Raw genomic sequence first — 13979 nt, forward strand, 5'->3', positions numbered from 1 at the left:
CCCAGCATTAGCCCATGGCAACGTATTCCTTTAGGAATGAAGAAAAGATTGTCAGTTGCTAGTATCTCTGAGAGTAAATATTACGTAACTCTGGCCGTGTAGCAGCATTCTTTTCCTCACGGACTTCTTTCCTTTGTAATAGCAGTTGCACTCAACATACCTGGACGCTTCTTATTGCCACATGAGCTTTGTGAAATGGGTGAGGGTGGCCATAAAAATTGGCCCATTGATTTTAATTCACTGAGCTCACCACCTTTCTGTCTCTCTTATTGCTGAGTCTGGAATTCACTGTCGCTTGTAATCTTTGTGCTGGGATTTGACTGGCGCCTTCCTTGACTAGCCGGATGAGCAGGAGAGCTGTTTCAGGCGTATTTACCATGTACATATTGCTCCTTTGCGCGTAGCATCTTTTTGTTCTGTATTCATACAGCACTGAGCACAGTGAGATTATGACTAGGGCTCCTAGGTGCAATGGTAATACACATAATAAATAACAGTCCTTGAGGGCAGAAGTCCAAAGTGTCCCAACAGCTAACGCAAGGCATTAAGCATTCATGGGTAGAATTTGTGGGCCTGTGCGCTGCAAAACGGTAAATGTAGAAATGGTAACGTCCAGGTAAGAAAACTGAGCCTCAGGTGGTCGTCTTTGGCAGGATAGGTGTCCTCACACAAAGGAGGGCAGCTCATGTGCCCATAGAACTTGATCATCACCATCCGTGGCTTGACTGCAGCAGGCAGAGCAGACCTGCCAGCCACCAGAGAGAGGCAGCAGAGGTGTGTACTCAGGCATGTCTTGCTAATGTGTGTGGCATCTGGTGAAAACTGCTAAGCAGTTTAAGAAAACCGAACACTAGAAATGAGGGGTTCTTGGATTTAGAGAACAGAAGCCTGTAGAAATTAGCCCAAATGAGGGCAATAGACTACTACCAAGCAGCTGGTTTTTGCCTTGGAATAGGACCGGATTGTGCACAAAGGCAAGTAATATCATAAGAAATTTCACAGTGGCAGGTGCTTCTGGACATATCCCGCCCTTTCCAAAATTCAAACCCCGTGGCTGATTATGGCCCACCCTTAGAATACCTTGATATGGCACCTTAAGACTCCACCAAAACCTTAGAGGAATAGATAATCTTTCCAGGAGCAGGAACGGACGGGCAGGGCTGACACGGGTCTGCCTGCTGACCCGGTGGTGGTGGTGGTGTTGTCTAACACTGATTGTTGAAAAGATGCTGTGGACACTCAGAGAAGATCAGCCCAATTGTTTCTTCCTCGGATGAAACTTTTCACATCCTGGGCTGTTGCAGTGTGTCTGCCATTGTGTGCCAGTTACCCATAACAGCTGTGGATTACAGTAGTGCCGGGGTAGAGGAGTGGTGAAAAGGATTACGACATTGTCAAGAATCTCTCTTCTGGCTTGATGTTGCCTTGTCACTGAAACCATGGGAGCGAACTTTCCCGTGGTAAGAATTCCTTGTCACTCCTCAAATTTAAAGAAATCCCTTAGTAGGGAAAACAAAACAGCATTGAGTAATCTCTACATTAGGGAGCTTGCCCTCTCTTCACTTACAGAAACTAACCAGATCTGATTGTGTAACACCCTTTTCCACTCCTGCTTGCCATTTCGTCTTCTGCGTGCTCCTCTGTTTGTGCTGCTTATAAGGTAGTGGGTGGGTAGTGAAACTGAAAATTGGCACAGTGCTGACTCTCCTTTTGGTCTGCTTGCCTGGCTGGGAGATGAGCCCTGCGTACAGTGTTGAAGCCATTCTGAAAGCCTTCTTTGTTGAAATGTCCAGGTTTCTACTGCTGTGTTGTCCATCACCGCAAAAGCCAAGAAGAAGGAGAAGGAGAAGGAGAAAGAGAAAGAGAAAAAGGAAGAAGAGAAAATGGAAGTGGTGGGTATAAGCCATAAATATCAAAATGTCCTCCAGCGAGTTTTGTTTGGGGGGCTGTGTATCACATGAACACTGGCTCCTATACACATCTCTGTTCCCATCATCACCTGCATTACCGTAGTTTCTCAGAACCGTGTTAACATGATTCAATATATTGAGTAACTTATCCAGGCACAAGGTTATTGTGGGGCTGTGGAAGACATGTAATAAAATTCCTGTTCTTTGGTGCACCACTGGTGACTTTTTAACCATCTTTCTTATAACAGTTGCTTGGAGGTGACTGCTATAGGTAACAGAGTAACAGCCGTGTTAGTCTGTATCCGCAAAAAGAAAAGGGTACTTGTGGCACCTTAAATTTGTTGGTCTCTAAGGTGCCACAAGTACTCCTTTTCTTTTTGCTATAGGTAAGGTTCCCAAGCTAGTTAAATTCTAACCCACTGTTTTCACACCCCCATTACATTCTGAAAATATTTATCTTTCTGCCTATAATTTTCATGCGTGCTGATCTATCAGAGGGGGGGAAATACTTTCTCCATTCTAAACCATTGTTGGACTTTATTTCTGCAGTGTGCAACCCCCCCAACCCCCCAATCCTCCAACAATAGCTGAACTTTGCGGGCAAGGTCCTCAGCTGGTGTAGATTACCATAGCTACAGTCACTTCCATGGAGCTCTGCTGACTTACCATCAGCTGACAATCTGGCCTGAGAACGTGAAACTTTATATGCAAGTCGGACACACTGAGGAGTATCTTCAGGAGCAAGTTTGTGGGAAAGGAGATGGAATTAGCTGGATTATAAATGATTGATGGAATTGATTCTGAGACGACTCAGGCAGCTAAAATTCTTAACGTAGCCTAATGAAGAACATTACTTTTGTGATATCCCAACATGCAGTTGTTGCTGCTGGAACAGTTTGTGCATGAGAAACTGTCATATTGAAAGTCAGCAAAAACCTCCCCAAAATCTGCTTTAAAATCAGGGGTGTGAAAAGATCGCAGGTATGGGGGAGAATTGCAGATTCTGGATTTGTGGGGTGACATCATCGCTTTAGCAGCATTTCCCAAAGTTTTGTAAATTCTGTACTCTTCAAATTCCATTGTTTTTCCATTTCCAAATACCTCCCCTTACCCAGCACTATATAAATAATAGATGTTCCGATAACCCATCTTTGCAGAAAACTCGTTCCAGGTAAACAGCAGCAGCTGCTGAGATTGGGTTTCATTTTGCCTCATTCACCTTAACGAGGTGTCTATGTCAAAGTCTGCTTGGGCCTCGCTGAGGTTATGAATTAGGGGCAGCTTCTTTATTCTGTCGAATGGAAAACAAAATGGCATGTGGAAAAACAGCAGTGTACCATCAAGGTGGCACACTTAAAATGACGTGCCTACGGCAACGTGAGCGTGACCACATTGCGTGCACACAATATACGGGACAACTTCTAACGCATTAACTTCTATTCACTTTTCAGGCTGTGTACTACTATTATCTGTGTGAAACATAGTTGCACGTGAGTTAAAGCAGCTGTTGGGATCTTTAACTTTTGTGTTTCTTGACCCTTCCAAAGCACAACTGTAACATTAACATAGTCTTTGGGTTGTATTATTCACACAGCACTGTACACTAAGCAAAACGTGCCAGGCAAATGAGCCTTCCTCCAAACAGCTCTGTGGTCTAAAATCACGTGAAAGTGAAGAAAGGCTACAGTGAGTCAGAAGGGCTCTGTGTGTGTCAGCTGTGTGGAAAGCTGACCTAGACACACTGAGTTGTCTGAGAAGGAAAAGCAACTAGACAAAGAGAGACTGCTGCCCCCTGTTGTGTTTGAGCTGACATAGGGTCCTGGCTGCATCTCTGCTTTCCCGTTTTCTCATACAGCTCATATGAGGTTTGCTGGAGTCCTTTGGAATTTGCTGCTGTTCGTGAATCTGGTACCTGAGAGGGTGCCTTCTGCTGTAACAAGGGGTGCCTGCTCTGAACGTTACATTTGGTGCCTATCACACAGCTGCTTTCTAGAAGTACCTAGTTAGTCTCTGACCTCCTCCCCGCTTGTCAAACTGTGACCAGCAGAAGGGAAAAGGTAACCCACACTCTGAAATGTTTTCATGAGGCTGCATAAATGCTTCTGTCTCAAATTGCAGCCTCTGCTGAATCCGGAATTGAGCAGAATTGTACCTGGAACCGTCTGTAAAGAGTCACCAGGATGGAGTCATTTTGGTCAAGTTGCCATGACTGCCAATGACATAAGATGTCAGTGACAGCTTTATAGCTAGGAAAATCCCACCTGCATTTGGCACCTTTTGTGTGCCAGGTTGTAACATGCAGTATGAAAAGTCCTGGGCTTTATTGAGTGGCTATTGAAAGTGGAAGTTCGCTGGGCCACTCTAACCTCTTATTTAACTCTTGTGCCCCTGGAATCTGGATTGCTCTTACAATAAGGTTCTGCTCTGGGGGAATTCAGGTGCCTTGGGTTTATATAAGTATTCACTGTGCTTTGTGGTGGGGAATTAGCCTGATTGACTCCTTTATCTTAAGAGAATGTCTCTTAAACAGGTTTTTGAGTTACTGCTCATGCTGTGTGGATCAAGTAGGAAGTTTGACCCCAGCCTCAAATGTGAGAGGATTGAAGGCTGCAGGTAAACCATGGTGGCCTTGTGTTTTGTAGGATGAGACTGAGAAGAAGGAAGAGAAAGAAAAGAAAAAGGAGCCCGAACCCAACTTCCAGCTGCTGGATAACCCAGCCAGAGTCATGCCTGCTCAGCTGAAAGTCCTCACCGTGACAGAGAGCTGCCGATATCAGCCTTTTAAACCAGTGGGTGCAACCTACCTTGTGCAAACCTAACACCCTGTTCTCACACTTGGAGAGTTCCCAGCGGACGTGCTTTGCCCTGGGATCTTGCATGTGGACAGGACAGCTGTGTGTGCTCCTGAGAACTAAAACCATAACAGCTGATGGCTGTACTGTGTTTTAGAGGCCACATGATATATCCCCATGTCTCATTTTTACTTCCTTATGTCCCTCTTCTCAATTGCTTTCACACATTTGTAGTTATTGGAAGGCAGAGCTACTCTAGGCCCTTATAATGCCCTAATGCTGCTACTTTACATTCTCTTACCCTGTGCTCTCTTCAGAGATCCTGACCCAGAAACTGATGATATGCCCATTGACACCTAATAAAAACCTCATGGGGGACTGGGGAATTGAACCATCATAAGACTGTGTAACGATTTGCAGTAACTGCAATCTGAAGCCTGGATCTGTAGCTTGTAGGGTCACCGGAGAATTGGAGTTAGCTTACCGTTACTCTCTCTCTGTCTTGCACTCCTCCATAGGTGCTAAGGTGAAAGGGCAGATGGACTGGACAGCATTCCAGTGCAAGCAATAAAGATAAAAGGTTTGGGGATGAAGATTTGTGCCAATGTTTTTGAGAAGCGGGCATGTTCAGTCTAGAATGGTCTGCAGATTTGAAACGTATGGTATAAACAGCAAGTAGGGGTCGGTTTATTCTCCTTAAGTAAGGAAAAAAAGCCAGTCAAGGGTTCTACGCTGCAGCAGGGAAAATTTTAACTTTCGCTGGAAAAAGCTGCCCTGGGGAGCTATGGAATTTCCACCAGTGGAGAACTGTCTACAGCCCCATATATCAGGGATGGCTCGGGAATAATGAAATCTGCCCGGCCACGATGCACAGCGGACTAGTGGCAGATGGACAGGAGGCTACGTCAGTCCAGTTGATTCTTTGTAGTGGTGGGAAATGGCAGTTCATAATGATTAAGGATGGCAGTGAGAAACCTCATTTGGAGTGTAACATAGGGCCTCGCAACACTCATGCCCCTTCTCCAGGAGCTGATGTTTCAAGAATGGATGGTATGTTTCCCTTCCTCTTGTCTCCCCCAAAGCTGCTGCTGTCATTCATGGCTGGGCCTGCAAGGGCTGCTTTCCCAGTGCTAGCGGCCTGTATTCTGCCTAGAACAGAGGGCAGTGGTCTCCATTCCAAGCCAGCGTCCCTGAGGTCAGAGCTGTGAGAACTGCTATCCCACTGGTGGGCTGCAGCAGTCAAGTTTTTTAGTGTTCTCAGATACATTTAAGGGACTTGAAGCTCAGCCTAGTACATCGTGCTCACTGAGTTTAGATCTTAATATAGCTCTGAAATGTCTTCTAGATTGGGTGTCAATGCTGTGAAATTCATTATCACTTGTGCTGGGATTTTATTACTATGCAGTGGATTGTGTGCATAGATGGTGTTTTTACTTAATAGAACAGGAGTACTTGTGGCACCTTAGAGATTAACAAATTTATTAGAGCATAAGCTTTCGTGGGCTACAGCTCACTTCATCGGATGCATAGAATGGAACATATATACATACAGATAAGTTGGAAGTTACCATACAAACTGTGAGAGGCTAATTAGTTAAGATGAGCTATTATCAGCAGGAGAAAAAAACTTTTGTAGTGATAATCAAGATGGCCCATTTAGACAGTTAACAGGAAGGTCTGAGGATACTTAACATGTGGAAATAGATTCAATATGTAATATGTAATGACCCAGCCACTCCCAGTCTCTATTCAAACCCAAGTTAACGGTATCTAGTTTGCATATTAATTCAAACTCAGCAGTTTCTCCTTGGAGTCTGTTTTTGAAGCTTTTCTGTTGCAAAATTGCCACCCTTAAATCTTTTACTGAGTGGCCAGAGAGGTTGAAATGTTCTCCTACCAGTTTTTGAATGTTATGATTCCTGATGTCAGATTTTTGTCCATTTATTCTTTTGCATAGAGACTGTCCGGTTTGGCCAACGTACATGGCAGAGGGGCATTGCTGGCACCATGATGGTATATATCACATTGGTAGATGTGCAGGTGAACAAGCCCCTGATGGCGTGGCTAATGTGATCAGGTCCTATGGTGGTGTCACTTGAATAAATATGTGGACAGAGTTGGCATTGGGCTTTGTTGCAAGGATAGGTTCCTGGGTTAGTGTTTTTATTGTGTGGTTGCTGGTGAGTATTTGCTTCAGGTTGGGGGGCTGTCTGTAAGCGAGGACTGGTCTGTCTCCCAAGATCTGTGAGCGTGAGGGATCGTCCCTCAGGATAGGTTGTAAATCTTTGACGATGCGCTGGAGAGGTTTTAGTTGGGGGCTGAAGGTGACGGCTAGTGGTGTTCTGTTATTTTCTTTGTTGGGCCTGTCCTGTAGTAGGTGACTTCTGGGAACTCTTCTGGCTCTGTCAATCTGTTTCTTCACTTCCGCAGGTGGGTATTGTAGTTTTAAGAATGCTTGATAGAGATCTTGTAGGTGTTTGTCTCTGTCTGAGGGATTGGAGCAAATGCGGTTGTATCTTAGAGCTTGGCTGTAGACAATGGATCATGTGGTATGTCCTGGATGGAAGCTGGAGCCATGTAGGTAAGTATAGTGGTCAGTAGGTTTCCGGTATAGGGTGGTCGTTGTGACCGTTGCTTATTAGCACAGTAGTGTCCAGGAAATGGACCGCTTGTGAGGATAGATTTGTTATTATTTATTATTATTTACTGAATAGATTTATTATTCCACTGCACCTGACCTCAAAAAAGTCCTGGTCTCTTGTTAACATGCAGAGGGAATGGCATCGGATTATGGAAATGGGAGATGGAAAAGACCTTTTACTAATAGCCCATGGGTTTGCCAGCTAGTCTGTGAAACGCTGTGGTACACTGAAAGGCTAATGAACACATTGTCAGGCTGCAAATGGACTGAGTCAAATTCTGCTGGCTTTTGTTATTGTGCAAGAAATGGATGAACATGGGGCCTACTCTGTTTCGTAATTGTGTGTGAGAGCGTGCACCCTGGCAATGAATACCCTGCCCAGAAAATCAGTTCTTGTTTTTAATACACTTGCGTTCACTGGTATTTCATCAGCACGTGGAAGCTTTGAGAACAGCTTCTTTCACACAGCTGGGAAGGGGTGGTTCTGTCCCAGATCTCTAAGACGAGGAGGTGGCCCAATTGACCTCCCAGCCTGGACAGAGCTGCTGCCCAGCCCAGTACGAGCTCAGTTCTGCCATTGAAATGTTCATATGCGCACAGTCGTCAGCCCTAAACTCAGCTGACGTGTGCAGTTGTGTGTTTTGTCTGCTCCTGGGGAAGAGAAGCCCTGGGCCTGACGCAGCATGGGAGTAAAGACGTGGCTGCCCTTCAGAAGGGAAATGTGCGGGAAGAAGCACTGCAGCCTGGCTAGGGGCAGCGCGGTGTCTCAGTCAGAGAGTGGTGGAGCCCTGAGGACAGCGGTGGCCCGAAGCCTCACTGGGGAGCCAAGCCACCCCCAGTACAAAGGCAGTCAGTGAGTGGAGTATCCGCTCTGTCTCCGAGTGGTTTCCTGAAAGAACAGAGCAGTGTGTGTCTTGCCATGATGGAACAGTGGGACCAAGGTGGCTTCCCAGCGTCGACACAGAGTGCTGGTTTTTAAAGTTTCTGCTGGTGGGGCCCCTTCGTAAAAGGTCACTTTGAGATGCTGATTATACCCTGGAATTCAAATGTGTGGAAGGCTATAATTCCAGCCAGGCCTCGACACAGTGTCCTCTGCAGGCAGCCGCTAGCTTTGGCAAGTTGTATGTTTTGTGCTTCATTCTTCTTTTGTCTTACGAGGTTCCGCTAATGGAATTCTCAGTCAATGGACGCTGATGATCAGATTTGGCTCTGCTTCTGAGAGTCTCTGGGGAGGGGTTGAGCCAAGATCTGACTCTGGTTTGTCTTGCAAAGACTGAATCTCATGAAACAGTTGGTGTGTTTTGATTTTTAAAGCTGTATGGAAAGTGCCAGATTATAGTCACTACATAAATCCACAGATCCAGATGTCACCTTCAAGCAAGCTGAGAGATAGATAATGGAAGAGCAGAGGTAGCTTAGAATGGCCGTTTATTTCATTAACATACAGTGCAGCCAACAGGGTGGCACCTAGACACAATAAACTCCCAGTTATAACTCAGGTTTCAAAGTAGCAGCCGTGTTAGTCTGTATTCGCAAAAAGGAGTGCTTGTGGCACCTTAGAGACTAACCAATTTATTTGAGCATAAGCTTTCGTGAGCGACAGCCCACTTCATCAGATGCATTCAGTGGAAAATACAGTGGGGAGATTTATATACAAAGAGAACATGAAACAATGGGTGTTACCGTACACACTGTAACCAGAGTGATCACTTAAGGTGAGCTATTACCAGAAGGAGAGCTGGGGGACGACCATTTTGTAGTGATAATCAAGGTGGGCCATTTCTAGCAGTTGACAAGAACGTCTGAGGAACAGTGGGTGGGGGTGGGGGGGATAAACATGGGGAAATAGTTTTACTTTGTGTAATGACCCATCCACTCCCAGTCTCTATTCAAGCCTAAGTTAATTGTAATCAGTTTGCAAATTAATTCCAATTCAGCAGGCTCTCGTTGGAGTCTGTTTTTGAAGTTTTTTTTGTTGAAGTATTGCCACTTTTAGGTCTGTAATCGAGTGACTAGAGAGATTGAAGTGTTCTCCAACTGGTTTTTGAATGTTATAATTCTTGACGTCTGATTTGTGTCCCTTTATTCTTTTACGTAGAGACTGTCCAGTTTGACCAATGTACATGGCAGAGGGGCATTGCTGGCACATGATGGCATATATCACGGTGGATGTGCAGGTGAACGGGCCTCTGATAGTGTGGCTGATGTGATTAGGCCCTATGATGGTGTCCCCTGAATAGATGTGTGGACAGAGTTGGCAACAGGCTTTGTTGCAAGGATAGGTTCCTGGGTTAGTGGTTCTGTGGTGTGGTGTGTGGTTGCTGGTGAGTATTTGCTTCAGTTGGGGGGCTGTCTGTAAGCAAGGACTGGCCTGTCTCCCAAGATCTGTGAGAGTGATGGGTCATCCTTCAGGATAGGTTGTAGATCCTTGATAATGTGTTGGAGAGGTTTTAGTTGGGGGCTGAAGGTGACGGCTAGTGGCGTTCTGTTGTTTTCTTTGTTGGGCCTGTCCTGTAGTAGGTGACTTCTGGGTACTCTTCTGGCTCTGTCAATCTGGTTCTTCACTTCAGCAGATGGGTATTATAGTTGTAAGAACGCGTGATAGAGGTGGGCCATTTCCAGCACAAATCCAGGTTTTCTCCCCCCCCCCCCCCACACACACACACACAAACCCACTCTCCTGTTGGTAATAGCTTATCTAAAGTGATCACTCTCCTTACAGTGTGTATGAGAAAACCTGGATTTGTGCTGGAAATGGCCCATCTTGATTATCATACACATTGTAAGGAGAGTGATCACTTTACATAAGCTATTACCAGCAGGAGAGTGGGGTGGGGGGAGAGAAAACCTTTTGTAGTGATAAACACCCATTTTTTCATGATTTGTCTGTATAAAAACAAACATCTTCTGTATTTTCCACTGCATGCATCCAATGAGGTGAGCTGTAGCTCACGAAAGCTCATGCTGAAATAAATCGGTTAGTCTCTAAGGTGCCACAAGTCGTCCTGTTCTTTTTACCTAGAAAGTGAGGCACTCCAAGGTAGCAAAGTCCCAAACCACAGAGGGGCACAACACCGTGACATTATCCAGAAGCATATGCTATATGCATGTCCATAGATCCATAGGCATGGTCACTTATTCCATTCCCCTTGTTATGAGGCTAGAATGTGAATGACTGGATGCCTCTATTCAGAGTGTTTCAGTAACTCATAAACACACTGGCCGTAAAGCCTACTAGCTTCCAATTTGATTCATAAACATTTGAGACAATCTAAAGCTTCCAAGTGCCGCATTTTAATAAATCAATGTATTTAACCCTTCCCTCCTGTCCCTTTACATTTTGTCTGCCCCTGGTGGTGTGACACTGGTATGTACAATGGGAGAATACTTTGCTTTCATTGTAACAAACCACGGAAAGCTGTTTTCACCCCTTGCTTTGAGTGGAGCATTCACACTGATGGGGTGATTGTAACCCAGGGGACTTGGAGTCCTGTTTCTGTCCTAGGTCAAGGACAATCCTACACGAGACAGAGGTATTCTTGAATGTCTCTAGCCACTGACACATTCTCTGCACTTGGCTTCTAGCTTTCCATTGGTGGCATCATCATTCTGAAGGACACCAGTGCAGATATGGAGGAGCTGGTGGAACCAGTGGCAGCCCATGGCCCGAAGATTGAGGAAGAGGAGCAAGAACCTGAACCACCAGAGCCTTTTGAGTACATTGATGACTAGGATCCTGAGGTATGGTGCAGTTCTCTAGCTCCTCCATTAATGGGTAGAGTAAAAACTCCATCCATCAGAGGACCCAGTGTTTAAACGTTTTGCTCTTTTTTTTTTAAGGGGTCGTGTGGTTTTGTGTCGATGGAAGTACATTGTGCTGATTTTTTCACAATGGCAGTTTTAGCTGAAAGGGAAAGGCTCCCTCTCTCCAACCTTAGTCTTCTTGTCCCAGCAGTACAGGCTTGTGCACAGAGAGGGATACGAGTCACAATCTCAGCTTCTGTGACCGTATCCCTGAACTAAACGGAGTGAGCCAAAGTCCACCTACTCCAGGCATTACATTATCTAACTGCAGGCTCCTTCATAAATAGCATGGGACGTGTGGAACTGAGCTGACATGCTGGTTTGCTGATGAAAATCAGAATCCAGTTGCCTTGTTTCTGATTGTAGGGTTAAAAATGCGCATGGATTAGTGGTCAGTCGGGATACCTCGTTTCTTGCCAACAACTGGGTGTGTCACGAACACTGGGGCTTCAGTACCAGACCCAGAGGGTCTTAGCTGCTTGTAGGAGCATACAAATGTGGGCTCTTTTGGGACTGGGCAGAAGATGGCCTCAGCTAATGTTTTTACCTTTCTGGTCTCCGTCTCCAGGACAAGCTCTGCTAAAGAAGATGCTTTGTCTGATATTGGAAACACACAAGGAAATTCCTATGGAGACCTGCCATTCAATGCATGCAGCATCACCTCTGCGCTGACCTGATGCTGATGGTCTGTGGTTTGAGTGCAGAAGAGATATATGCCGTTTAGTGTACTCTTTCACAAAACTTTGTTTTCAAATGAATATATTAAAACCTCTTGATGGAAAACTTGCTTTTGTTTTGACGTCCCAGTTTATCTAAAGGAGGGGAAGATTCATCAGCCTCCCAGCACTTGAATGTACAGGCTCTGAGTCATCCTCTGACTCCCTCTTCTTCCTATATTAGGTGGGTTTCCTCTTATAGGTGTGCCCGGCTGTATCCAGTGCTGCTGGCAGGCCTTAACCTATGGTAGACTAGAACAATAAGGATGCCTTTTAAAAATGACCCAGGCACATTGCTCCTTTTTTTTTATGCTTGTTTATGCCAAGGGATGCCAGTAAACCCAGGCTGATTCAGCCCTGGCGCTAATCTGACGGACTGATTTTGTTTGTTTGCCCTGCTCCCCAGCATCTGCCCAGAGGCATTGGCAAAGTTGACCCTCATTGATTTAAGAACAGCAGTAATCTTTACACCGGTCATCCAGGTACAAGGATAGATCTCTGCTGGTCTCCTTGGTGTGCTACAAAGGTGCTGAGCACCCGTGTTGGAAAAAGAAAATTAGTAGCTTCAAAATGCACTTTTTTGTTTACACCCCAGCAAACTACCCCTTGTTTTGTGTGCCTTGATTCTTTTCTCCCAATATGGAAATGTAGCTGGTTTAGTCAGTCGGCTAAAAGTGCATTCTGGAATTAGACAGGATGAGTCCAGACATGCAAGTTCCTACGCTGAAGAGTGAATCATTGGCCAAGGACAAATTTATGGCTGGGAGCATGGAATTTGCCTCAGTCAGAAAGAATGAATGCAACTCTTCCATTCACTGTCTAAATTGCTAGGGCTTCACCTCTTGTGCCCTAGCAGTGATGCTTTGGGTTGCGTCACACTCAAGTCAGAGAACCTCAGATGTGGCCAACTGTAAAACAGCCTCTTGTCTAAGGTGCATCACTTTAAACAACCAGCCCTTAAACCTGACAAGTTTTTAATTAAGTGTATCGCATCCAAGAAAGAATATTGTCCCACGTGAACTTAATGAAAAAATCATTTGCATCATAGCTAGGTCTGTAAAATATCCAAGACCAATCTTCCATGTATCTCGTTTATTCCAGCAAGACGTTTATTAATTTCTACATTAATAGACCAGTTGGCCAACTTTCTCTGCAGAATTTATGTGTCCGTTTGGTAGAGGTATGTAAAATACACCTTACAAGGTGTTGAGCAGAAAAGTAGCATCTGTCCATCCAAGACTTTAATCAGGATTCACCAAAGCTAAAAGCATCATTCCTTAAATCTGTGCTGGTCCTGACCCAGGGTTCTTTTAAGAACGTGATTCAGATACATTTTTTTTTTCATAGAGTAGAATTGGAGATAAGCATGAAGGGGCTTTTTACAGTCTATGTCGGGGTAGTCAAGAGGCGGGCTGCAGGCCAAATCTGGACTGCCAGATACTTTTGGACAAACCCAGAAATCTTTTTATTTACTGCTGCTTCTTATTTTATTTTTATTTATTTATCATCATTATTTTTTATTATTTTTCTCTGGAGTATGGAGCTTGACTATACTTTGACCAAGAAATTTGGGCCTTGACACAAAATAGACTATCATTGGTCTATGTAAAACATTATTGTACATAAAAGAATAGAATCAAAGGGATAGCCCCTGCACAAACTATTAGAATCCAAAGCCCAGCACAGGTGTAATGGTACAAGAAATAAAGGAAGAGAATAACACTGTGAATGGTTGAATGAGTAATGGAGAGGCTGGCACAGTGTAAACAGCAAAATGAGGCTTTGCAGAGCTCAGGGGAGAGGCAGCCTATGAAAGGGTACCGGTTTTTATTAGTGTATATTTTTTATTAGGCTTCTCAGCGTAGTATTTGAAGCAGCTCACAAATAGCACTTTTCATCTTTAGATCTCAAAGTGCTTTACAAAGGAGATCAGTATCAGTATCCCTGTTATACAGATGGGGAAACTGAGGCACAGAGCGGGGAAGTTACTTCCCCAAGGTCACCCTGCAGGCCAGTGACAGAACTAGGAATTGAATTCCTGAAGCCCTATGCACCAGGCTATATTGCCTCCCTTTATGGCTTTAGTCTCACAGTGAACCTCACCCATGTGAGATAG

At 44.8% G+C, this 13979-nt stretch overlaps 1 protein-coding gene across 1 annotated transcript in view; it reads left to right on the forward strand.

The window, feature by feature from the left end:
* The window catches only part of PSMD1 (proteasome 26S subunit, non-ATPase 1), a 126464-nt gene extending 114531 nt beyond the window's left edge, over window positions 1–11933 (forward strand). Inside the window, exons 22-25 of the mRNA XM_073359107.1 lie at window positions 1794–1892; window positions 4553–4699; window positions 10929–11084; window positions 11716–11933. Coding sequence (XP_073215208.1) covers window positions 1794–1892; window positions 4553–4699; window positions 10929–11075 — 393 coding nt within the window. The 3' untranslated portion in view covers window positions 11076–11084; window positions 11716–11933. The remainder of the gene's footprint in view (window positions 1–1793; window positions 1893–4552; window positions 4700–10928; window positions 11085–11715) is intronic.
* The last annotated feature ends 2046 nt before the right edge of the window (window positions 11934–13979 follow it).

Source organism: Lepidochelys kempii, chromosome 9, assembly GCF_965140285.1.
Source record: "Lepidochelys kempii isolate rLepKem1 chromosome 9, rLepKem1.hap1, whole genome shotgun sequence".
Classification (NCBI taxonomy): domain Eukaryota; kingdom Metazoa; phylum Chordata; order Testudines; family Cheloniidae; genus Lepidochelys; species Lepidochelys kempii.